At 40.9% G+C, this 22,845-nt stretch overlaps 1 protein-coding gene across 2 annotated transcripts in view; it reads right to left on the reverse strand.

Annotated features, from left to right (window-relative positions):
- The window catches only part of PARVA (parvin alpha), an 87,952-nt gene extending 66,901 nt beyond the window's left edge, over nt 1-21,051 (reverse strand). The window contains exon 1 of one of the 2 annotated variants that reach the window (XM_070762927.1): nt 20,618-21,051. In XM_070762927.1, the coding sequence (XP_070619028.1) occupies nt 20,618-20,753 (136 nt within the window). In that variant the 5' untranslated portion in view covers nt 20,754-21,051. Of the gene's footprint in view, nt 1-18,784; nt 18,830-20,617 lie in introns of those variants that run through there. The other variant, XM_070762937.1, reaches the window with a different exon arrangement.
- Between the last annotated feature and the right edge of the window lie 1,794 nt (nt 21,052-22,845).

Genomic DNA, 22,845 nt, shown 5'->3' on the forward strand with positions numbered 1-22,845 from the left:
TTCCTTACAATCATTCTGATGCATGACACATAAGCCAGAATGGCACCCCAAATAATTGATTACTGTAAGATCTTTAGAACAGGTTCAAACAGGTTGGATATAAAAAAATAGACAAGTTCATGTTTTTATCTGCATAAATAATAAAACTGTAATAATAATGATAATTTGCCCGAAAGCAACAATTGATGAGACAAGAAAATAAATTAAGTACTAGTTAAAGTGGTTTGGGACTTTAGAATTCAAACAGACAAACACCTTCCATATAACATCCCAGACTTGAGAACTGTCAATAAGAATGACAAAAAAGACTGAATAGTGGACACCGCAGTACCTGAAGACAACAGAATAGAAGAGAAAGAATTGAAGAAAAGTCACAAAATAGAAAGACCTGCAAACAGAAATAGAATGACAGTGGCAAAAGAAAGCAAAGATAGTACCAATACTAGTAGGTGCCCTGGATGAAATTATAAAACATATGGAGCACTATTTGAATACCATCGCATTGACAAAATCACCACCAGTCAATTGCAAAAGGCAGCTTTTCTTGGGAACAGCTTGAAAATCTCAAGACAATAGTAAAATGCTGATAGTAACTCAGAATTCATAGAGCTACTTAATTGGATCTACCACTATGCTCACGTAAGGGCATGAGATGATGGTACCCCTGACAACTACTTCTGAAAAATGTGGAAGAAAAGAATAGGAAAGGAATAGGTGCTGCGTTCCTGGATGGATGGATGGATGGGATAGAAGCTATATTTCTTTTTACAATTATAAGCATCCATAATTTTCTCTTAAAACAGCAAGAGAATAATGTAAAATAGGAGAAGTCATCCATTTTCGAAAGCAGACTGGAATGTTGGATCTTATGACACAGCTCTGCATGCTTTTCAGGTTACAGAAAAAACAAGCTAGTGCTGTATGATTCAAGAGAAAGAAAGAAATTGACAGCAGAGAGCTAGGCAGAAATAAAGCAATCGATATAACCAATGTAAAACCAAAGTGAGAGAACTGAGGTAGTTAAGTGAGAGATGATCAATTATTACTATGGAATCAGAGAAGAAGAAAAAGCATACTTCTCAAATTTTATGAAAGTAAAGGAGCAACATTATTTGGGCAAAGACTGGTAAGAATCAAAACCCAAAGCAAAATTGTCGAGTCTGTTCAACCGAGTGGATTTATGTCAATAAACAAGACAAACAAATGAGGGAGAAAAACAAGACTTTGGGGAAAGTATATGTGAACATTGGTCTTGACACTACTGTTTGATACAGTAGTGAGTCATCTAGCAGATGTATCTGACAGCTAAACATATCATGAAAAGGTAACATATATGCAGGGGAAACATCTGTATTGCATAAGATATGATACAAGAACAATGAATAGATCACAAAAAGGAGCTTTATCAATTGTGTGTCATTAATGTTCTAGGGGTTTGGATCTTTAGTATTCCAGGAACAAAAACACATTGTAAAGGAACAGAAGAAGGTTGGTATGGGGGAAGGATTTTGGAATGCCAAGCTGTGAGCTGGTGCTATGGGGCCAAACTCCAGGATGATGTATTGGTGGTCTCTTTAAATGAAGAGCTGGATAAGATTGTGCAACCAAACAGCTTCTTCTTGTAGCAGAATGTAACAGAAGCAATGCTCTTAATCAACTGTTTCATGTTGCTTGGCATTGGGCTGGAGATACGCACTGTTAAATTTCTAAAGGTGCAGGTACAGAGCAGTGGTGATTCCCAACAGGGTAACAACAGAGGCAGTGTGTTCAGTAGAGGTTGACCTCCCTCCTGAGAAACAACGGCAAAGCAATCCAAAGATGTCTGACCTTGGCATTCCAGAGGATGCAGGCATCTCAGTGGTGGCACTCAGGGGCAACAAGAATGAGATTGGGATGATGGATGTATTGGAGAGTTGCTACTAGGTTTGTCACACTGGACATCATCTAGCTTCTTTTTTGCAAGCAATGACTGGACTTAGGACAGGAAAAAATGTGTTCCATCTATCAGCAGCATGTTTCAGGAGTTTGGTCACCTGTGACAATCCAGACAAAAATCTGGATTGTGAAAGGAGACAGATTTTTTTTAGATAGAAGATTTCAGAATATAGTTTGAGGCATAATAGCTATTCTCCCTTCTGATTTTGGGGTTGGGGGGCAGCACTGGTGATTCCTACTTGCTGTGGTTTTGGATTAAGTATCATTAAACAAAATGGAGCTTTCGAATAAATACCAGATATACTTCAATACTCAAGAAGGAGTTTGTACAGGTAATATAATTTAGTTATTAGATGTACATGCTTTAGCAATTTCATCTTAATTTTTTTTAGAAAACTCAACACTCAAAACAAGCTCATAAAAAAACCATGTGATTATACTGATAGTTGCCAAATCAAGAAATTGACAAGGAAAACTGTCTTATTCATATTGTATATTGTTTTTTCAGAAGTCCCTAAATAATTATTAACAAGTGTACCTCTCCATGATTCTACATATTTAATCATTTCTTTAAAAACCTGTTCATCCATTATTCTAAAAACTTACCTTTTGTGCTGGTTACTAGAGCCACCTGGTGCCCTACAGAGCACCTGCAGCCTATAAAACTTGAAATTAAAAAATTTACTGCAGGAAATGCTAGTTGGTAACAAAAGTTAATCAAATTGCTACATTTGACAGATTCCAATACCCATAATTTTAGGAATAAGGTTTCAGAGGGTAATTTACTAATGTACAAAGATTTGTTATATTTTTAGAAAAATCTTACACATACTATTGGGGTCTACTTGCTGGTTTTAGGATTGTATATTTCTTTATAGAATACTAAACAAAGAAACTTTATTATTAAAAAGAGCCATCAAATTAATTAAGGTTTTTTATAAATGAGGATGCATTGAAATACATGGGAAAGTCCTGTGAGCAGACATTTAGCAATTACTGTAATTTGCTATAGATTTGGCATTGCACTACCAAAATCTCCACTTTCTAGAAACTTGGAGAAAATTGTAACTAGTTGTTTTAAATACACTATGATCCATAAATTCTGAGAATAAACCATAAGAACAGAACCATCCAAACAGAATTATTCTACTGGAGTCAATTTGATAACTGAGAAATGTATATTAACCTAGTCAGTCAATGCCTAATTCACTTATCATATGATATGAATATCTAATGCTAGAAATGAGCAATTTTGACTCCATTTTCTGCAAATTCACTTTTAAGATCTCAGTCTTGCAAGATAATATATCCTAAGGACGTAGCAATTCAACAGAAATACATAGTAAGCAGCCACAAAACACCCAAATCATCTTAAAGAGTAACACTGTTGAATAGAGTCAGAGTTTTTATGGATTACAGTCTATTTTGTCTAATGAATGTAGCATAAACAAGATAGTACAGTCCTATGAATGGACTAATTCAAGGGAGAGGGTGTCATAATTTTCATAATTATTCATAAACATCCATTAAATGCTACAGCATATTATTGCAGCAACTTACATCATTTCCATAATGACATCATTACAGTAATAATACCAATTATATCATTTGCATCAATTTGTATAATGATGCCTTTACCAAAAGATATCATTGAGGAAATTATTCCATTGCATCCATGAATAATAATCCACTGCATCAAAGTTTCATTGTATGATACTTTAGGACTGTGCAAATTCTTTTAAAGAATTGCTTCAGAATGTATAGAAATATGTACAAAATAACTCTTTCTCCATTGTTAAAACACCCACATCTTAACCTTGCACAGCTCCTTTGGAAGTATAAAGTCACTTTGCCTTTTACTGGTCCCATTCTTAACATTCACATAAATTGAATTACATAGCAATTTCATATTTGCAACATATTTCCATTTTAATATCTACCTCCAAACTAGACTGACAGGTAATTTCCAGTTACATTTTCCCCCAGTTCTGCAATAGCTATGCTAGGATAGCAGAACTCTTTGCCAATTTACCATATTATCCAGAGGTATTTCAGCTATTCCCTTAGAACCCTAGAATTGTCGGGTTTAGACTTTATTATATATATATATTAAAATGCAACACAAAGATGACTCCTTTTTTTGTTCTAATGGATACATTTTAATCCCTGAACAATATCCTATTTTAAAAAGGAATGTTATAAAATCATTGATGCTGTAAATAGGCAATATGTTTCAAGTTGGTGCTCTTAAGGTACTTCAAATTTCATTTTTGTAGATCCAAATAGGTAACATGCTTTAAAATCCAGCATTTTGGAGTATAGCAAGTTGTTTTCCTACAAAATGCTGGATTTTAAAGCATGTTTTCCTACAACTTGCTATACAGTGATCCCCCGATTATCGCGAGGGTTCCGTTCCAAGACCCCTCGCGATAATCGATAACTCGCGATGTAGCGGCACGGAAGTAAAAACACCATCTGCGCATGCGCGCCCCTTTTTCCATGGCCGCACATGTGCAGATGGTGGAGTTTGCGTGTGGGCGGCGGGGAAGACCCTTCGGCCGCCCAACAGCTGATCTGCTCCGCAGCGCAGCAGCAGCGAGGAGCCGAAGATGGGGTTTCCCCGTTGCCCAGGCAAAGGGGAAACCCCAAAATCGCTTGCCGCTTGCCCGTCACCTGCTCGCCTGGCCGCTCGCTTGCCGCTTGCCGCTTGCCCGTTCGCCCGCCCGCCTGGCTGCTCGCTTGCCGCTTGCCGCTTGCCTGTTCGCCCGCCCGCCTGGCTGCTCGCTTGCCCGTCACCCGCTCGCCCGGCCGCTCGCTTGCCGCTTGCCGTTTGCCCGTTCGCCCGCCCGCCTGCCTGCTTGCTTGCCGCTTGCCCGTTCGCCCGCCCGCCTGGCTGCTCGCTTGCCGCTCGAGAGCAAGAGGGGGAGAGATAGAGAAAGAGAGAGAAGGAAAGAAAGAGATGAGAGAGGGAGGAAGAGAGTGTGAGAGAGGAAGAAGCAAGAGAGAGAAAGAGAGAGAGAAAGAAAGATGAGAAAGGAAGGGAGTGACGTCATCGGGTGGAAAAATCGCGATATAGCCTTTCGCAATGATCGGGATCGCGAAACTCGGGGGATCACTGTACTCCAAAATGCTGGATTTTAAAGTATGTTAACTATTTAACAAAAATGAAATTTGAAGTACCTTAAGGGCACCAACTTGAAATATATTGGCTATTTACAGCATCAATGATTTTATAACATTCCTTTTTAAAATACGATATTGTTCAGGGATTAAAATGTATCCATTAGAACAAAGATTTCTTGTATTCTAAAAAGGAGGAGGGGAAAATATAGATTCTCAACATCTCAGTTGTCTTGTCAGTATTGACAGTTGTTAGCCTAATTAAATCATTGACTTCATGTATTCTCTTCATTCAATGAGATTTACAATTAGTACAGCACAGCTTACCACTAAACCTCGTTTGACAAACCTAAAATGATTTTACCTCTTGGGTAGTTTCCCTGGCATCTAGCCATTTGGCTGAAAATAGTATCATTTCTCAGAACATTCTCCCTAAACAAACCTTTTTTAAAAGGTTATATAAGTTTGTTTTAGATACAGCATATGTTATGCCTTTCTGTTAATAGACATAGTTAGACACCATTTTCAAAAGCACAGCAACAATGAAGTCATGGCAACAATTACAATCACTTAAAATCCCCTATTTTCAATTATTTTGGAGGTACAAAGCTGGTCACTAAATTGTATACAGTTCTACTGAACTATGTACAGATGATTCTCACTTAAAAATCACAATTGGGACTGGCAATTCTGTCACAAAGCAGATAAATCACATGACCAGAATGGACTTATGATGTCATTTGGTTATTAAATCAGGCATCATGATTACAACATGTGACTTTACTTTTATGTTCTTACTTTTATGCTCATTAATTCTTAAACAGCTTGGCTAGACTTGCCTGAAAAACTCTTGGCTACAATGGAATCTCTACTGTAGCCAAGAGTATGAAATCTTTCCCTGTCCTTCCAAATTTAGGCATCTTTGGAGCAGCATCTGCTGGCTGATGAATAGAATATTCAGAAAGCAACAGTTACTTTTTATTATAAATGTAAACTGTACCCTTGTTTGATTCACACAAGATAATCAAGGTAAACAAAGGCTATCAAACTTGCAGCTCGTTTCCATAGATGATAGATAGATAGATAGATAGATAGATAGATAGATAGATAGATAGATAGATAGATAGATAGATAGATAGATAGATATCTTGGAACATCCAGGTAAACGGCAGAGATTGAATTAAGCATTGAACAGATAAAGGAGGGTCCCCAAACTTGGCAAATTTAAGACTTGTGGATTTTAATTCCTAGAATTCTCCCAAACAGAAAAAAATCATTTGTAATCCATAGTCAGTGCAATGGACTGCTTGCATTTTGCTTAAGTGTATACAGTAGTTTCCAATAATATATTTCTTCTATTTAAAAAATAATAGAGATATAGTATTAGTGCAAAACCTATTACTGTATGTTTAAACTTTTGTAAAAGTTTACAGAACTGAAAATTAGAGTTAGATGATTCTTAAATACTGTATATATTTATTATAGCAATATAAACTTCATTTATTTATTTAAAACAGGTTTTTAATTTAGAATCCCAATATCCATCCTTCACTTTACAAATCATAAATTCATTTTATTTATTTATTCAATTTTTATGTTGCCCTTCTCCTTAGACTCAGGGCGCCTTGCAACATGTTAGCAATAGCACTTTTTAACAGAACCAGCATATTGCCCCCACAATCCTCGTCCTCATTTTAGTCACCTCGGAAGGATGGAAGGCTGAGCCAACTATGAACCGGTGATGAGATTTGAACTATTGACCTACAGATCTACAGTCAGCTTCAGTGGCCTGCAGTACAGCACTCTACCTGCTGCGCCATCCCAGCTCTTTCACAGATTCAATCACAGTGAATCTAAAATTATCACAAAGAACTTTACTTCTGGTTGGTAAAGGTTATGTCCACCAGTTTAATGAGCTAGCTTGTGTTTGACTGCTTTATTGTCTTTTCAATACATTTCTAAATGTCCCTATAGCAGGCTTATCAAACTGGCAGCCCACAGGCCAGATACGTCATGCACAGGCTACGCCCACCCCGGCTTCACAAACAAAAAAATGTCACGATACATCACAATCTGGTCCATGAGATGATCAAGTTTGAGACTCGTGCCCTATAGAATCTATTTTATTAAATTTTAAGTCTCACTGTTAATTGCTGCAAACCTTTATGCTGGGTTTTAATTTAATTGATATATGGTGACTTACATTTTTGACACCAAGATTATTTTTTAGAATAGAATATAACTTTTTATTGGCCAAGTGTGATTGGACACACAAGGAATTTGTCATGGGTGCATATGGTCTCAGTGTACATAAAAGAAAAGATGCATTTGTCAAGAATCATGAGGTACAACACTTAATGATTGTCATAGGGTACAAATAAGCAATCAGGAAACAATCAATATTAATATGAATTTTCCAATCTTACATCAAACTTGTTCTTGATTTGGTCATCTTTTCATAGATAACCAGGGAAAAAAATACTGGGTCTACTGCAATATTCAATCACGTTCCCAAATACTATGAATTATCAGTAAGTTGTTCTCTTTTTTATGATAGCATTTAAACTATACATCATTATTAAAAGAAGTAGGTCATCATTTTGGAGAGTTATTTTATATATAGGAACCGAAACCTCTAATATAATTATTTGGGTTACTTTTAAAGCAAATACCTGTGCTTGTATTATTGCATGATGAATGGAAAAACACATTTTTAAAAATGAACAATAAAATATGGAGAATGAAATGCAGAATAGAGTAACACAACCTTTTATGGCTTGCCAGAGGCTGCTGGATCCTAGCAACTGCCTGGAAAATCCCTGAAGTCTTCTTGGCAAGATTTTTCGCAATCTTTGCCATTGCTTTCTTCCTAGGTCTAAGTGACTGGCCCATAGTCAGTCATCCAGTGGGCTTTGCACCCAAAGTGAGATTAGGACTCCTAGTCTCCCAGTCTCTAGTCTGATGCCTTAACTAGTACATATAATGCTAGACAAACAATCATTCAATCACTATTCAAAATTACAACTGCAGTGAAGTGATTTATGATTAATTCCCACACTTACGACCGCTGCAGCATTCCCACAGTAGCGTGATCAAAATCTGAGCAGTTGGCAAACAGCATGTATGAGGGTTGCAGCACCCTGGTATTGTTATTTGCAATGTTATATTATGTTATGCAATGTTATATTCTGAGAAGCAAAGTCAATGGGGAAAGCCATATTTGCTTAACAACTGCATAATTCTTTTAATTGTAGCAATTAACTTAGCCATTGTGGTGCAGTGGTTGAAATAAGGTACTGCAGGCTGCTTCTGCTGACTGCATGCTGCCAGCAATTCGGCAGTTTGATTCTCACCAGCTCAAGGTTAACTCAGCCTTCCATCCTTTCGTGGTCAGTAAAATGAGGACCCAGGTTGTTGGGGGCAATATGCCGACTCTGTAAATTGCTTAGAGAGTAAAGTTTAAAGCACTGTGAAATGGTATATAAGACTAAATGCTATTGCAATTGATAAACTGAAACTTAATACCCTTTATACATTTAATACAGATATGACACAAAGCAAATATACTGGATGAGTGATACACTTTTGAATTAATTTGCCAACAATTTCAATCGAACATTCTGTTCTCTACTGAAATAGAAGCAACATTGCATAAATTGAAATATTTATGTTATTTACCCAGGATATCTACTATTAAATATATCCAGGGCAAATTTTATTAAAGACTTGGATTTCATAAATGAATATTTTTATGTTTGGACTTGGCATTTATGACAGTGGATCAAAGGTTACTGGGAAACATAATTACATTTTAATAAGTTATTTCAAAAACACATATGGCCAGGCTATTTCTCAATCTGCACTTTTCTATCTTCAGGAAATAATAGATACCACTTAACTTACACAAGCTGGAAACTCTCCCAGTTTTGATGGCTATCCTGTGAAGCAATAAAGGACATACATTTTTCTCTCTCCATACACTGAAGGTTTATATTGTTATTTCCAAAGTAAGACTGCTTTCAGTTTCTACTAATTGTGCAAGCCATTATCCAATTTTCTTGATATACACTGATGCCAATATTTTGATAGCAATCCTGGCATGTAAACTATAGATAATATGGCCTTAGATTATCTATCCTGGGTATTTTGGTTGCATTTGGTTTCAGACAATCTTTAATATGGCATAGTTTTAGAGCTGTTTTTGCCAAATAAAAATTCCCCTTTTTGTTTTTAAGAAAGTGGTATTCTAATTCCTTAGCACTGAACAAATTATTTTCCTATCAAGATTCGCATGAAATTGTTGCAGAGGCTTTTCTTCTTCTTCTATTTAATTTCATACACACTGGTCTGTCTAACCAGGCAGTTAAAGGGCATTTTGGACATAATGGAAGCAGTTGAACACTCTTGTTATTATTATATATTTGGGAAAATGTTGAACCAAAGTAAAATTTTGATCCTTATTCACATCACAACTTTAAACTTTATGTGAATTCTAGTTTGAAAATAGGTGTATTTTAAAGTCAGGAGGTAAAAGGATTATTAAAATTTTAAATTATCTTATAATTACATGATTTTAAACTACTTGAGCTTTGGCAAGAGGAAATTAAAAGTAAAGGTTTCCCCTCTCCAGTTATGTCTGACTCTATGAGATAGTGCTCATCTCCATTTCTTAGCCGAGGCAGCCAGTATTGTCCAAAGATACTTCCATGGTCATGTGACTAAAATGACTAAAGGGTGAGGCATGGACTACTGTTATATTCCCAACAAAGTGGTGTCTATTTATCGATGTGCATTTGCATGTTTTGGCAGATTGGCAGAAGCTGGGGCAGGAATAGAAGCTCACCCTGCTGCACAGCACTCAAGTCTCGAACACAGGCTGTCAGCTTTACAGTTGACAAGGTCAGGGTCTTTTACCACTGAGCCATTGCTACCCTCAAGAGGAAATTACATGGTATAAAACTGTAGAATGATAAAATGTTCAAGGAAAACAACATTTGATTTCAAAAAAGGGAGGGAGGCAACATAATCAGAGCAGTAGTGAGAATGCCAGGAGCCCTGGATTAACCAGCCCATTCGCTAATAGCTTCTCCTGAAGTCCACATTTCCAAGGCAATGCTGGGATGAACCACAGGTTAGCCAGTTAAACCTCGCCCTTTGCAAGCATATACAACTGCAACAGCCCTCTCAGCTAGATCTGGGGTAGATCGCACCCCTTCTGGGGAATTTAGGCTGGCAAGATGACTGCGCTGAGCTACTTTAGGTCCAAAATGCTTCAATTGGAGTTGGTGGCCCATCCATTAGGGGTCTGGGGCAGCCCATACTGCTCCTGTGGAGTTTTTAGGATGGTCAAGCCCCTCATGCTTTCGGGTAATCACAAAACCCGGCAGCCAACTGAGGTTGCAGCAGCATAAACACCACCATTTCAATCTCACCTGGCTAGCCAAGCCTCTCTAAATTAAAGGAAAAAAAGAAAATACAGTGATACCTCATCTTACAAACGCCTCCTCATACAAACTTTTCGAGATACAAACCCGGGGTTTAAGATTTTTTTGCCTCTTCTTACAAACTATTTTCACCTTACAAACCCACTGCCGCCACTGGGATGCCCCACCTCCAGACTTCCGTTGCCAGCGAAGCACCCATTTTTGCGCTGCTGGGATTCCCCTGAGGCTCCCCTCCATGGGAAACCCCACATCTGGACTTCTGTGTTTTTATGATGCTGCAGGGGAATCCCAGCAGGGTAATCCAGCAACGCAAAAACGGGCACTTCACTGGCAACGGAGGTCCGGAGGTGGGGTTTCCCAGCGAGGGGAGCCTTAGCAAAATCGCAGCATCACAAAAACACAGAGGTGCGGAGGTGGGGTTTCAAGGACTTCGGTGTTTTCACTGATGCTCCCTTCGCTGGGAAACCCGCCTCCGGACTTCCGTTGCCAGCGAAGCGCTCGTTTTTGCGATGCTAGGATTCCTCTGCTGGGATTCCCCTGCAGCATCACAAAAACACAGAAGTCCAGAGGTGGGGCTTCCCATGGAGGGGAGCCTCAGAGGAATCCCAGAAGCACAAAAACAGGCACTTCGGCTGGCAAAAGGGATGAATTTTGGGCTTGCACGCATTAATCACTTTTCCATTGATTCCTATGGGAAACATTGTTTCATCTTACAAACTTTTCACCTTAAGAACCTCATCCCAGAACCAATTAAGTTTGCAAGACAAGGTATCACTGTAGTTGAAAATCTCATGGGAGAGTTTTCTCTTGTTGACTGAACACTTCCTCTCTGCAAGGATTGAGTCAAGTAACTGGAGGGGAAAAGAACCAGAAAGACATGGCTGGAAAAGTTGTCAACTTAGTCCAAGGAGGAAAGGAAAAGTCAACCCACGCTTTGGACTCTCCAGCAACTAATATGGAGAATCTTGGAATTACAAATCATTATTAAAGTGTATTACTGGGACAATGAGGAAATGCGGCTGAAATGAGGAAATGCGGCTGAAATGAGGAAATGAGGCTGAAAGCTCAACCCATAGTGTGAGTGGGTAAGTAGAAAAAGAAAAAAGGAAGAGACAACAAGCAGACATGAAAACATAGAAATGGAAAGCAACTCAGAGATCTTCTAGCCCAGGGACAGGCAAAGTTAGCTCTTCCATGACATGTGGACTTCAACTCCCAGAATTCCTGAGCTAGCATGGTTGGCTCAGGAATTCTGGAAGTTGAAGTCCACAAGTCATAGAAGAGCCAACTTTCCCTACCCCTGTTCTAGTCCAAACCCCTGCTCAAGGCAGGAGCCTTGCATCATTAGTCTATTTCTGAAAACCTCAGTGATGGAGCACCAACAACTCTGGAAGGCAAGCTATTTCATTGAATAAGTATTCTCACTGTCAGAAAAGTTTTCCTTACTTCTAGATTTGATATCTCTTTAACACAGTGGTTCTCAATTATTTTCGGTTATGGCCCCCAGGGAGAAGTCAACATTTTATGCCTCCCCCCAACTCTCTGCCGGAACAATTGTTTGCAATATTCAGCACATTTTCACTGAAAAAAATCAAGCAATTGGGGAGGGGAGGTGTAATGTGTTTAAGTGACGCCTTAATTTATTTGGCTACATGTTGGCCACTGCCAACATTTTTAGAAACAGTAAACATACCGGTCTTTCCTCGTCTCCCACCATAGTCACAGTGAAACCACATTTCATCATATTTTCTCATTTTGGATGACTTATGTTTGTCACATTATCTCGTCTCTCTCTTCCTTTCTTTTCATCCCTGTTAAATATTTTTCCATGATGTCTCTTAAGGATTTGTTAGCTGCAGTTCATATTTTCTGCTCTGTGCTGTGTGCAAAATGCAAAAAATCCCTACTCCCTGCAGCAAAAAAGCATGTTCCCCAGGGTCACACGACCCCCTGGCATTGCTCTGCGCCCTCCCAGGGGGCACCAACCCACTATTTGAGAAGCACTGCTTTAACAAGCTTCCACCCACTACTTCTTGTCCTGCCCTCAGGTTCTTTGGAGTTTTGAATTTTGTTAATCTTTATCAATAGTGCTGTTACTTGACTAGATTCCCAGGCATAGATATAAATAATAAATTAATATAATTGGAAATTAACATGTGGCCCTGGTATTTCATGGCTGACAACAACCAGTATATTCAGCCTTCTGATTATATTACATACAGATCAATTCTTTTACAGATTATAATACTAGATTTGCCAGTTGGATAGGGCAAAATGCAGTATTTTTCAACTGCAGGAGCAAAATAAGCAGCTGGGCCAAAAAAACACAGGAAATATTACAAAAAGTTAGAGCCAGAGTAATTTTTCTTCTACTATCAGAACCAAATAAGAGTGGGCAAATTATTTCAATTGAAGTCATATCAATTGGGGATATTGTCTGAGGCCATATACTGCCACATAATTGCCCTCCATATAATTTATAGGATCAAAGTGTCTGTTTTTTCATCTGTTCCTACATCAATTTAAGCAATTTTGATCTTTGGTCTCCCTTGGTAAATGTATCACAGCTTTCTAAGACTGTCAGGCTCCAATTGTTAGCATCCTCTAAAGCAGGTTATTACAAGATGTGAATTTTGATGTCTGCCGGTCAAGTCCAGAAATACTGAAGGAGAACAATGAATTATGGCTTTACTTACCCTGGCAAACTATAATATAACATAATGAAATACAGTACTACAAGAAAGGGGAAAAGGATACAGGAAAATTATTTTCTTCTACCATTATCTCAAAGACTTCCTTGCTAATGATTCTAATATCATAAAGAGATTTAAAGTAAACTGTACCTCTAAGTATCCCAAATGATATCCGCAAATATCATGGTTTCACAGATTTATAACCTCTTCATAAGAGAACTGAGAATGTGCTGATAATTGTGTAATTAACCCTTCACCCAAATACACAAAACTGATCATATGTTATGAATGCATTAATAACTCTTTCTATAATCATCCTACTTCATAACAACTCCATTAACTAATACTAGTATTTGCAGCTGTATTCCACCCAATATCTGCTCTCTATCTTTATTTGTAAATGAGCAGAATACTTCATGAAACTACCAAGGAGACTTCAGGTCCCATAGTAATTAACATTAGTAAAATATTTATGTTGCCGTGTTCTTTAAGGTGTTTTATACTACTGTATAGTGGAAGTGACCAATTAGCTTGAGTAATGAAAATATGGACTCTTTATTTTTAAAGTATGTATTTTATACATTACTTTTCATACTGCTTTGATTATAGGATACTGTATAATCAAGCTTAATGTAGTTATGTAAAACACAGTAATAAAAACTGCTTCAGAATTAAAATCACGTACTGTATATTGGATAGCAAAAAAGTGTATTTGCATGTACACAAAAAGGTTACAATAATGCTATCAAAATCAATCACTGTAGTGTAGACAGTCTGAAATAACTACTATACCGCTAAATGAACCATTATGAAATTGGGATGTATATTGAGGCGGGTTCCTACCGATGCGTCCACTCTGTTGTTCTGGTAGCAGCCCGCCGATTGCATAATTTCCATGTGATGGCTCCGGTACCATCGTACATGCTATCTTTTTTCTGAATTTTTTGCTTTTTTTTTTTGCTTCCTGCGCACGTGCAGAAGCAAAATCTTGCAAGGGAACGAGAGATAGAGCGAACAGAGATAGGGGTCATTATTTGTCAAGTGGACCAGGTGTCCACTTGACTGATGTTTGCAGCCTTATTTGAAAAGAAACCATCACAAAAACAACATATATGATAGGACAAAACACGCTCTTTCTAATGAAATAAAAATGAAGATGATTGAAGGTGAGAAAACAGAGAGCTCTGTTTCATCACTGTCAATCATCTTCATTAGAAAGAGCAAGTTTTTTTTCTAGCACTCTCTGTTTTCTCACCTTCAATCATCTTCATTTTTATTTCATTGGAAAGAACATGTTTTTTTTCTATCATATATGTTGCTTTTATGATGGTTTCTTTTCAAATAAGGCTTCAATTTCACCTGGTCCACTTGACAAAGAATGACCCATAGAGAAACCATCTTAATTCCAGCCATGGAGCAAATTCAGGTTTTCAGAGAATCTGGAACAACTAGAGCGATACTGTTGTTGAGGCCAGGATGCCAAAATAGAGAAGGTATACTTCCCAGGTCCTAATAAGTGATATAGCTTAAATGAAGGGACTTGAGAGTGTATAGTCTAATCTTACTGCGAGAACAAATAGCTGGTCCCTCAAATAACCCCATCCTTATGCCATGAAGGGCTTTCTTGAATTCTCCATAAAATCCCGGTGGCAATCACTGCAGCTCATGAAGCAGTGCTGTGACATGGTTATAAAAAGGCAAACTCATCATTACTTATACTATTGCATTCTATTTATTTATTTATTTTATTATTTAGATTTGTATGCCGCCCCTCTCCAAATGGTCTTTGAGGACATCCCCATATAGAGTAGCCCATTTGTTAGGCCTAGTCCATTTGTTAGGTGATTGGGGGATGAATAAGTATCTGAAGAGGATCCCACTCTAGGAATGGACACAATTGGTGCAACATATGTACCTGTGCAAAGAGCTTCTTGACCACAGTTGCTACCTGCCCTTTGAGCAGATGAATCTAAGATTCTAAACCTTTCGTCCCAGATCTAAAGATTGTATGAAAACTTGGCTTCATACATTACCTAGAGCTCTGTCTCTGGAGCGCTATATACTGTAAAGCTCCATCAGCTGCATCCACTTCTCACATCTCTTTTTCTTTTTTTGATGAACACAGCAAATTAGAGCAAAATTTGCAATCAACTCACCTTGTGGTGAGCTGGGCAGCAAATAAATTTGAATGAACGAAATGAAATGAAATGAATGAAGCTACATATAAAAATCAACCTAAACTATTCTGTCTAAAATCTGGCTTGGCTATTCCTTAAGAAAAGCTGGCTTTGCTGCAAATTGTATTCATTTGTGTTCCTCCCATTCAAAATAAGCCTCTGATCCACTTTCTATGAATATTATTCAAAACAGCCTAGCATCCATTTCAGTAGTGAGTTGCTACCAGAACGGTAAAGGACGTCGCACCGGTAGCAAAATTTGAGCTGCACGTGCAGCTTCGCTTCTTCTGCATGCGCACACATGCGTCCCACCAAGATTTTGCTTCTGCGCATGTGCAGGAAGGGAAATCTTGCAAGGGGATGCATGGGAAAAAGATATATTTTGGTACTTTTTTGCTTCTGCGCATGCGCAGAAGCAAATTCTTGCTGGGACGCATGCACACGCACGCAAGAGTGAAAATATAGTATAATAAGTATAATAAGTGAAGCTGTGTGTGCAGCGCACAGGTAGCGGCGGGAATGGTAATCCACCCCTAATCCATTTATTCATTCAATTCATAGAGTTGTCCATCTCCAATGCATAGCAATAGCACTCAAGTGCATATACAGCTTTATAACCCTCTCTAAGCGGTTTACAGAGTCAGCATATTGCCCCCATGACAATGGACGGATTACTACATGTATAATCGGTTACTGCAGTATGAATGATCCCTAGATCCCAGATCAGAAGGGGGAAAAAACAGAACTAAAGGGTAATTTTCAGATTGGCGTTCTTTATAATATATTTGTTTACCATTCAGTTTAAAAACTTTACAGAAAGAATCATCTGCAATTCTATAGATGTTGTTGGATTTGAATTCCTATAATCTTTCACCACTGCGTCCCCTGAATTAACTGAAGCCAACAGCTATTTTAGGCTACCTGCCATTACATTCATGGATATCAGAGTTGGATTCTAACTTAGCTCACTGCCGGTTCACTTCTTCCAACACCGGTGCCAGTCCATGGGCACATGCGCAATGCTGTGTTTTTTTTAAAATTTCCCAAATAAAAGCCAAAAATAAGATGGCAACACATGTATAGTTACAGAATCTCAGCTTCTGTGCACGTTCAGAAGAAAACCCCTTCCAAGCTTAATTTTTAAAAAAAATAAAATTTATTTATTTATTTATTTATTGATTGATTGGTTTTCTATGCTGCCCCTCTCCATGGACTCGGGGTGGCTCACAACAAACACAGAATACATAATAAAACAATTTGATCCAATTAATAACAGTTAAAAGACTTAAAAAAACATCCTACAAGCTTAAAAACATTCAATTCTCATTCACTCAATCCATAGATTATTCTAAACACATTCATTGGTTGGGGGGGGGGAGATCTAATGGGCCCAGGCCTGGTGGCAAAGATGAGTCTTCAAACTTTTTCAGAAAGCAAGAAGGGTGAGGGCAGTGCGAATCTCTGAAGAGACCTGGTTCCAAAGGGCCAGGACCCCCACAGAGAAGACTCTTCCCCTAGGCCACACCAGCGGACATTTTCTGGTTGACAGGGCCCTGAGGAGACCAAATCTGTGGGACCTCACCGGACGCTGGGATTCTTGTGGCAGAAGGCGGTCTCGGAGATAAAAATAAAAAATATGGCGGTGTCCACAGGTTCGCCATCACTGTTTTAGGGTATTATTTGAAGAAAATAAAGATCAAGATAGTTAAAAATATAGTTGTTTTATTTGATCAATATTTAAAAAGATGTTATTTCTGGCAATCTTTAAAGGACTTTGCTGATCAATATTTAATAATGAGGTTTAAGGATGAAGAGATTGTCTTATTTTACAAGAGTGGTAAATTGTTGAAATTGTTTATACTCATTGTGACAACAGGGGAAATAACTACTTTATACTTTCTTTTCTTTCTTTACTATATTTTTTCTTTTTTATTCTTCTATGTGTGTGTGTATTCTTTCTGTTCTGTCTGGGTCACTCCAGAAGCCAATACCAACCCAAAAAGAGAAGCCTGACACACTGGTAAAAGGCAAAGGCAGTTTTATAAAATTCAAGAAAAACACAGGTAACAGAAAATGTCCTTACAAACAGGAAAATGCTGTATCTTCAGATATATTCACAAAGGCCAAAAGTCCATGCAGCAATACAGAATTCTTGCTGCCAAGCCAAGGCTGTAGATAGCAGACCTATACCTCCCACGGATCTTCCAAAGCTGCTAGGCCACAAGCCAGGAACAGAGACGCCGAGAAACAAGACAGGATAACGCCACGCCAAGCTGATAACAATCCACATGGCTTAAAGGGCTTGCCTGCCTTTTAAACCCTGCTAATGAGTACCACAGCCAACCCCAGCTGTTTCTACTTCAATGGTGAAAATATCTCTTTAACTGCTCCTTTCGTTGAACGTCACTGTCTCATGTCAATGACAGCTTGTGCGTCATCACCTAATGACTCCAAGCTACTGGCTGGGGAGAGCCCCCCCCCCCCCGGCTCTCATGCTGTTCGCCTTCATCCCATTCCTGATTTTCCTCTCCCCCGTCCGACTGTTCAGCCCCCTCCTCTGTGCTGTCATCCTCCTCCGGGCATGGAGCCAGCAGAGACACAGCTGGTCCCTGAGCAGCCTCAGGGTCAATCACAACTTTCCTACACTTTTTATTATTTGTAGTTTGCAGTAGTTTTGATTTGCATAACCTTAATAAAATTATTTTGAAAAAGTAACCAAAGATGACATAACTGAAAGAGTTTTACTTAGCAATTTCTATAGGCTTTCATTTCTATCTCTGTATTCTGGAAGACATAGGAACTGTGAAATTAGCCTTTCTTCCAGATGCCCAGTGGGCCATGGGTCATACTGGATACATCAGAATAACCAAGATTTTACATTCAGACAACACAATGGGCCCACCATTGACCTGGTGTGTTATGAATCTAAATGATAAAGCTGGGAAAAACAAGTTGTTTGATGTTAATGAAGTTAATAAATGTTAATACAGTACAAATGTTGACGAGGAATGCTATATTATGGACTAATCTGAAGATTCAGATCGAATACCTGAGCATCACAGAACACTGTAGAATCAATTCACTAAGATAACTTTGAATATACTATGGTGTAAGGCCCAACAAGCCACTGCATGCTCTAGAAATCCAGACACTGTTAGCTTGTACATCATGGTTTATTTCTTCATAATGTGAACTCTTTAAACCGTACTTTATTTATTTATTTAGATTTCTATGCTGCTCTTTCCAACTGACTCAGGGTGGCTTACAACAGAACAACCCATATTCAAAACCCATTTAGTCTGCTAATGGAACTGTGTGTCTTGCAAACCTAGAAACCTGGCTTGAGACTTTCAATTTGAAACACAGATCTTCATGCAACAACATCCCCCCCTTTTTTTTCAACTTCTCAAGTTACCTCTCATTAAGGTTCTTTTCCTCCCATAACAATCTTGATCAATATCATGCTATTATTTATTTGTTTGTTTGTTTGTTTATTTTGCCCAATACACAATGAGGGTTTTCGCGACGTAGCGCTGCGGAAGTAAAAACACCATCTGCGCATGCGCAGATGGTGTTTTTACTTCCGCCGCAGCAGCGAGGAGCCGAAGATTGGGGTTTCCCCGCCGCCCACGCAAACTCCTCGCTGCTGCCGCGCCCGCCGCTTGTCCGCCCGCCGCTTGTCCGCCGCCTGCCTGCCTGCGCGCCCACCCTTCGCCCGCCCACGCCGTTCGCTCGCGCCGCTTCCCAGCTGAGTCCTGAAGCGAACTTCCGGAAGTTCGCCTTTGACGTTTGGCTTCGGGACTCAGTTGGGAAGCCGCGCGGCTGTTTTAAAACGTCGCCGCCGGCATGGGGGGCTTCCTAGCAGCCCCCCAAACCCGGGTTGGGGGTCCGGGGGCTGCTAGGAAGCCCCCCATGCCGGCGGCGACGTTTTAAAACAGCCGCGCGGCTTCCCAACTGAGTCCCGAAGCCAAACGCGGAAGTTCGCCTTTGACGTTTGGCTTCGGGACTCAGTTGGGAAGCCGCGCGGCTGTTTTAAAACGTCGCCGCCGGCATGGGGGGCTTGCCAGCACCCCCCTGAACCCGGGTGGCCGGGCGAGCAGCGAGCGAACAGCGGGTGGCCGGGCGAAGGGCGGGCGAGCGGCGAACGGCGGGCGAGCGGGTGCTGGGGGGGCTTCTCGCCCTCCCGCCAGCAAGAGGGGGAAGACCCAGGGAAGCCGCCCAGCAGCTGATCTGCCCGGCGCCATCTACGCATGCGTGGCCATAGAAAAAAGGGCGCGCATGCGCAGATGGTGTTTTTACTTCCGGGTTGAAAAATCGCCATATAGCCGTTTCGCAATGATCGGGATCACAATACCCGGGGGATCACTGTATATCTATACAGTATACACATAGTAAAATACATGATGAAGGTTATAGAGGAGATACGGTACTCATAGTAAAATATATCTAAGAAATAATGGAAAAGAAGATATAGTAATAGAACATATCAATGAAAGAATAGAAGAAGAGATATAGGAGAATAATAGGACAGGGGATGGAAGGGTTTGCCCCCCCAAGCCCCTTCTCCTCTTCCAACAGCTTCTTCTGACTGGACTTTTGTCAACCCAAAGAAATAAGAAACCACGGGTAGAAAAGCCACAAAAGCCATTTGACTTGGCAGAGCCCAGCTGGCTTGCGGGGCGGCTGAGAGGCGGGTTGGCTGCCAACTTCCCCACCCTGGGCACAAGCTTTCGAGCCCCGCATTCCCATTGCGAGAAGTACTGTAAAGCTCTTTCCGGTAGGTGACGTTTCTCTCAGGCCCTTTCCACTCTAAGGCCCGCGAGTTCTCAAGCGGGCGGGAAAAAAAACAATGAGCCAAGCGGAACATTGCCAGCCAGCTAAGCCAGCCAACGGTAACCTGGCCGCCACTCTCAGGGTTTTTATGCCAGAGAACTTTGCGCGCGTTACGGTCGGTCAACTTCTCGGTGCCAAAAAGGAGTTGCCGGAAAGAGCTCCTCCACAACTCCCCAGCAGCGCTTCAGGGGACAACATTTTTTCAGCATGACGCGCCACAGCGGCGCACCCAGCCCGCCGGCCCCGTCACGGCGCCTCGCTCTCCCTCAAGCCCCGCGGGGGGTTCCGGGGTGGCAGCGGGGCAGCGCGGGCCACCTTTGCCTCCTCTGCCCCCCCCCAACCTCTCCTCCTCTCTCGCCCCTCCCCTCGTCCCATTAAAGGCACTGCGCGCGCCCGCGGAGCTTCGGCTTTTTACCTTCTTTGGCTTTTTTCCTCCGGGCCAGGGTGCCTCCGAGCTTTCCGAGGAAGGAGTCATCTTTCTTCCGCGAAGGGGGCGACTTGGGGGTCGGAGACTTGGGGGAAGAAGGCGATTTCTGAGGCGAGGTCGCCATGGCGGGGTGGCAGCGAACGGCGTTGCCGAGCTCGGCTGGGGGGGAAGCGAAAGCGGAGAGGCTTCGGCTCGAGTGGAGTCACCAGCGGGCTCGTCCCTAGCCCAACGGAAGCGGAATTATTCCAAGCATCTGAGGCTGCTCTGGGTCCGCTGCGCCTTCCCTCCCGCCCTCGGTCCTCCTTCCCTCTCTCCCGCGCACACCCAGCCAGAGAAGGAGTTGGTGTTTTTTTAAAAAATTCCTCCCTCTGGCAAACAACGCGCAGAGCCCGACCGCCTCCGTTGGAAAGCCGCCGCTGCTCTTTCCCGCTCTCCCCTTCCTCCGTCCGCAACGCCCAGAGACGGAGAGCGTTTGAGGCCTTTGGCCCGGCATCTTCGGCTGATTTAAAAGATGCTGCGGCCTGGATCTTAGGCAAAGATAACAGGGAAAAGGCTTGCCTGTGTTCACCGCCTGATTTGGCATAGGTGTCCTTGCCTGATCCTACTAACTTACGGTGCATTTATTTACTCACCCGACCCTACTACCTACGGCCACTTGACAGGAAAGTCGGTGGAGTTGAATCTAGTTTTCGACCCTACGTTCGTTTCAGCTCGCAAAGTGGGGGAAGTTTGGGGAAGACCCTGCGTGGTCTCCATTCCCAATAAACTCCACTCGTGTTTTTAATTGCATTTAACGATGAGCATGAAGGCCACCGGAAGGTGTAAAGGGCCCGATCCAAGAGGAAATCGTGCAAAAATAGAAAACTTAAGTTCCAGTGGCAGACGTGATGGAACTCGGTTATACAAAATCTCCACGAAACACTTCTCTCCTACTTGAAGGAAAGAGAAAAGTCTCCCACTTAAAAAAAAAAAATCATGTGGCTGCTTAGGACACAAGCAGCTTTCTGCCCTTATTTAAATTACAGCCCTTACAAGGGGCGACGGCGCAACTTAGCCAAACTTTCAGCCCTTTCGACTCCCCTGGGCTGATTTATTCACTACACCTGCATCACTTGGCCGGGACACTTTTTTAAAAAGTAGCGTAGTTTTGTGCTCCCGGAAAACATTTCCCGGCGACGTCATTTCCTAGCCCAGTTTCAGTTACACACAGCGCGTCTGCACTCTTTTATCAATATCAAAACTAAAATCTTTGTTCCATTGGATAAACTACAGCGTCTCTTTTTCCACTCCACGGTTCATTTTAATTGTCCTTGGGGGTGGGCGGGATCGAGAGGCTGAACCGGGCAAGGATACAGATGTGCCGACGCCGGATTTTGATGCAGCCGAGTTGAGAATTCAAATGTGATATTAGAAGGAGGTGTTGGAAGGGGACTGGGGAAAAAGATGTGTAATGCAGCCTCTTGGATTTTGAAGGCTAAGGAAGCTTAGCTAGCCTGCCAGGAAGTAACGGGACACAAAGTTGAATAAAAGGGGGAGTTACTCTTTCTGCTTGTAGGAGGATCTACTTCAGGGGACAGAGCCTGTATTTCTGTGCTGCCAGCTGACATTAAATTAAGCAACTGGGCCATTTTCGAGATGTTGGGAAGTGGGAGAAATCAGCCCATTAAAATGTTGAATTTTCTTCAGCATTCATCCATTCATTCATTCATTTATTTTGTATGCCACCCAACTCCCTAGGGACTCTGGGTAGCTCACAAGTAAAAATATAGCATACAGTGTGTTCTAATTTCAGGCTGATTCAATTAATACTTGGAATAAAGGAATTCTCAATGCATCTCATTGTAAAACATCCTCTTTAATTCCTCCTTCAACTCTGCATGCAGTTTTCTTCTCTCATAATTATTATCTCAGCAACTAAACAGATAAGCTTGTTAGTAACAAAAAACATTCCACAAGTCATTCTAAAATTTATGGTTAATTAGGGCTAGCCATAAAGAAACAAGTAATAAATCACACATGATAGCTTATGCTTCGGAGCAAGTTCGGGAGGCGGCCATTCTTATTTTGCAAGATTGAATGAACTCAGCGTCTCTTCCGTTTTACACCAGATGTGAAGTAATTCATTAATTAATTACTCTCTAATATCTTCTTCCTCTTTCTTCCCAGCATTTCTGAAACGTTCTGAAACGAGCGGCCCTGGATCTGGGGTCTCCCTC

This window comes from Erythrolamprus reginae, chromosome 1 (assembly GCF_031021105.1).
Source record: "Erythrolamprus reginae isolate rEryReg1 chromosome 1, rEryReg1.hap1, whole genome shotgun sequence".
Lineage (NCBI taxonomy): Eukaryota > Metazoa > Chordata > Lepidosauria > Squamata > Dipsadidae > Erythrolamprus > Erythrolamprus reginae.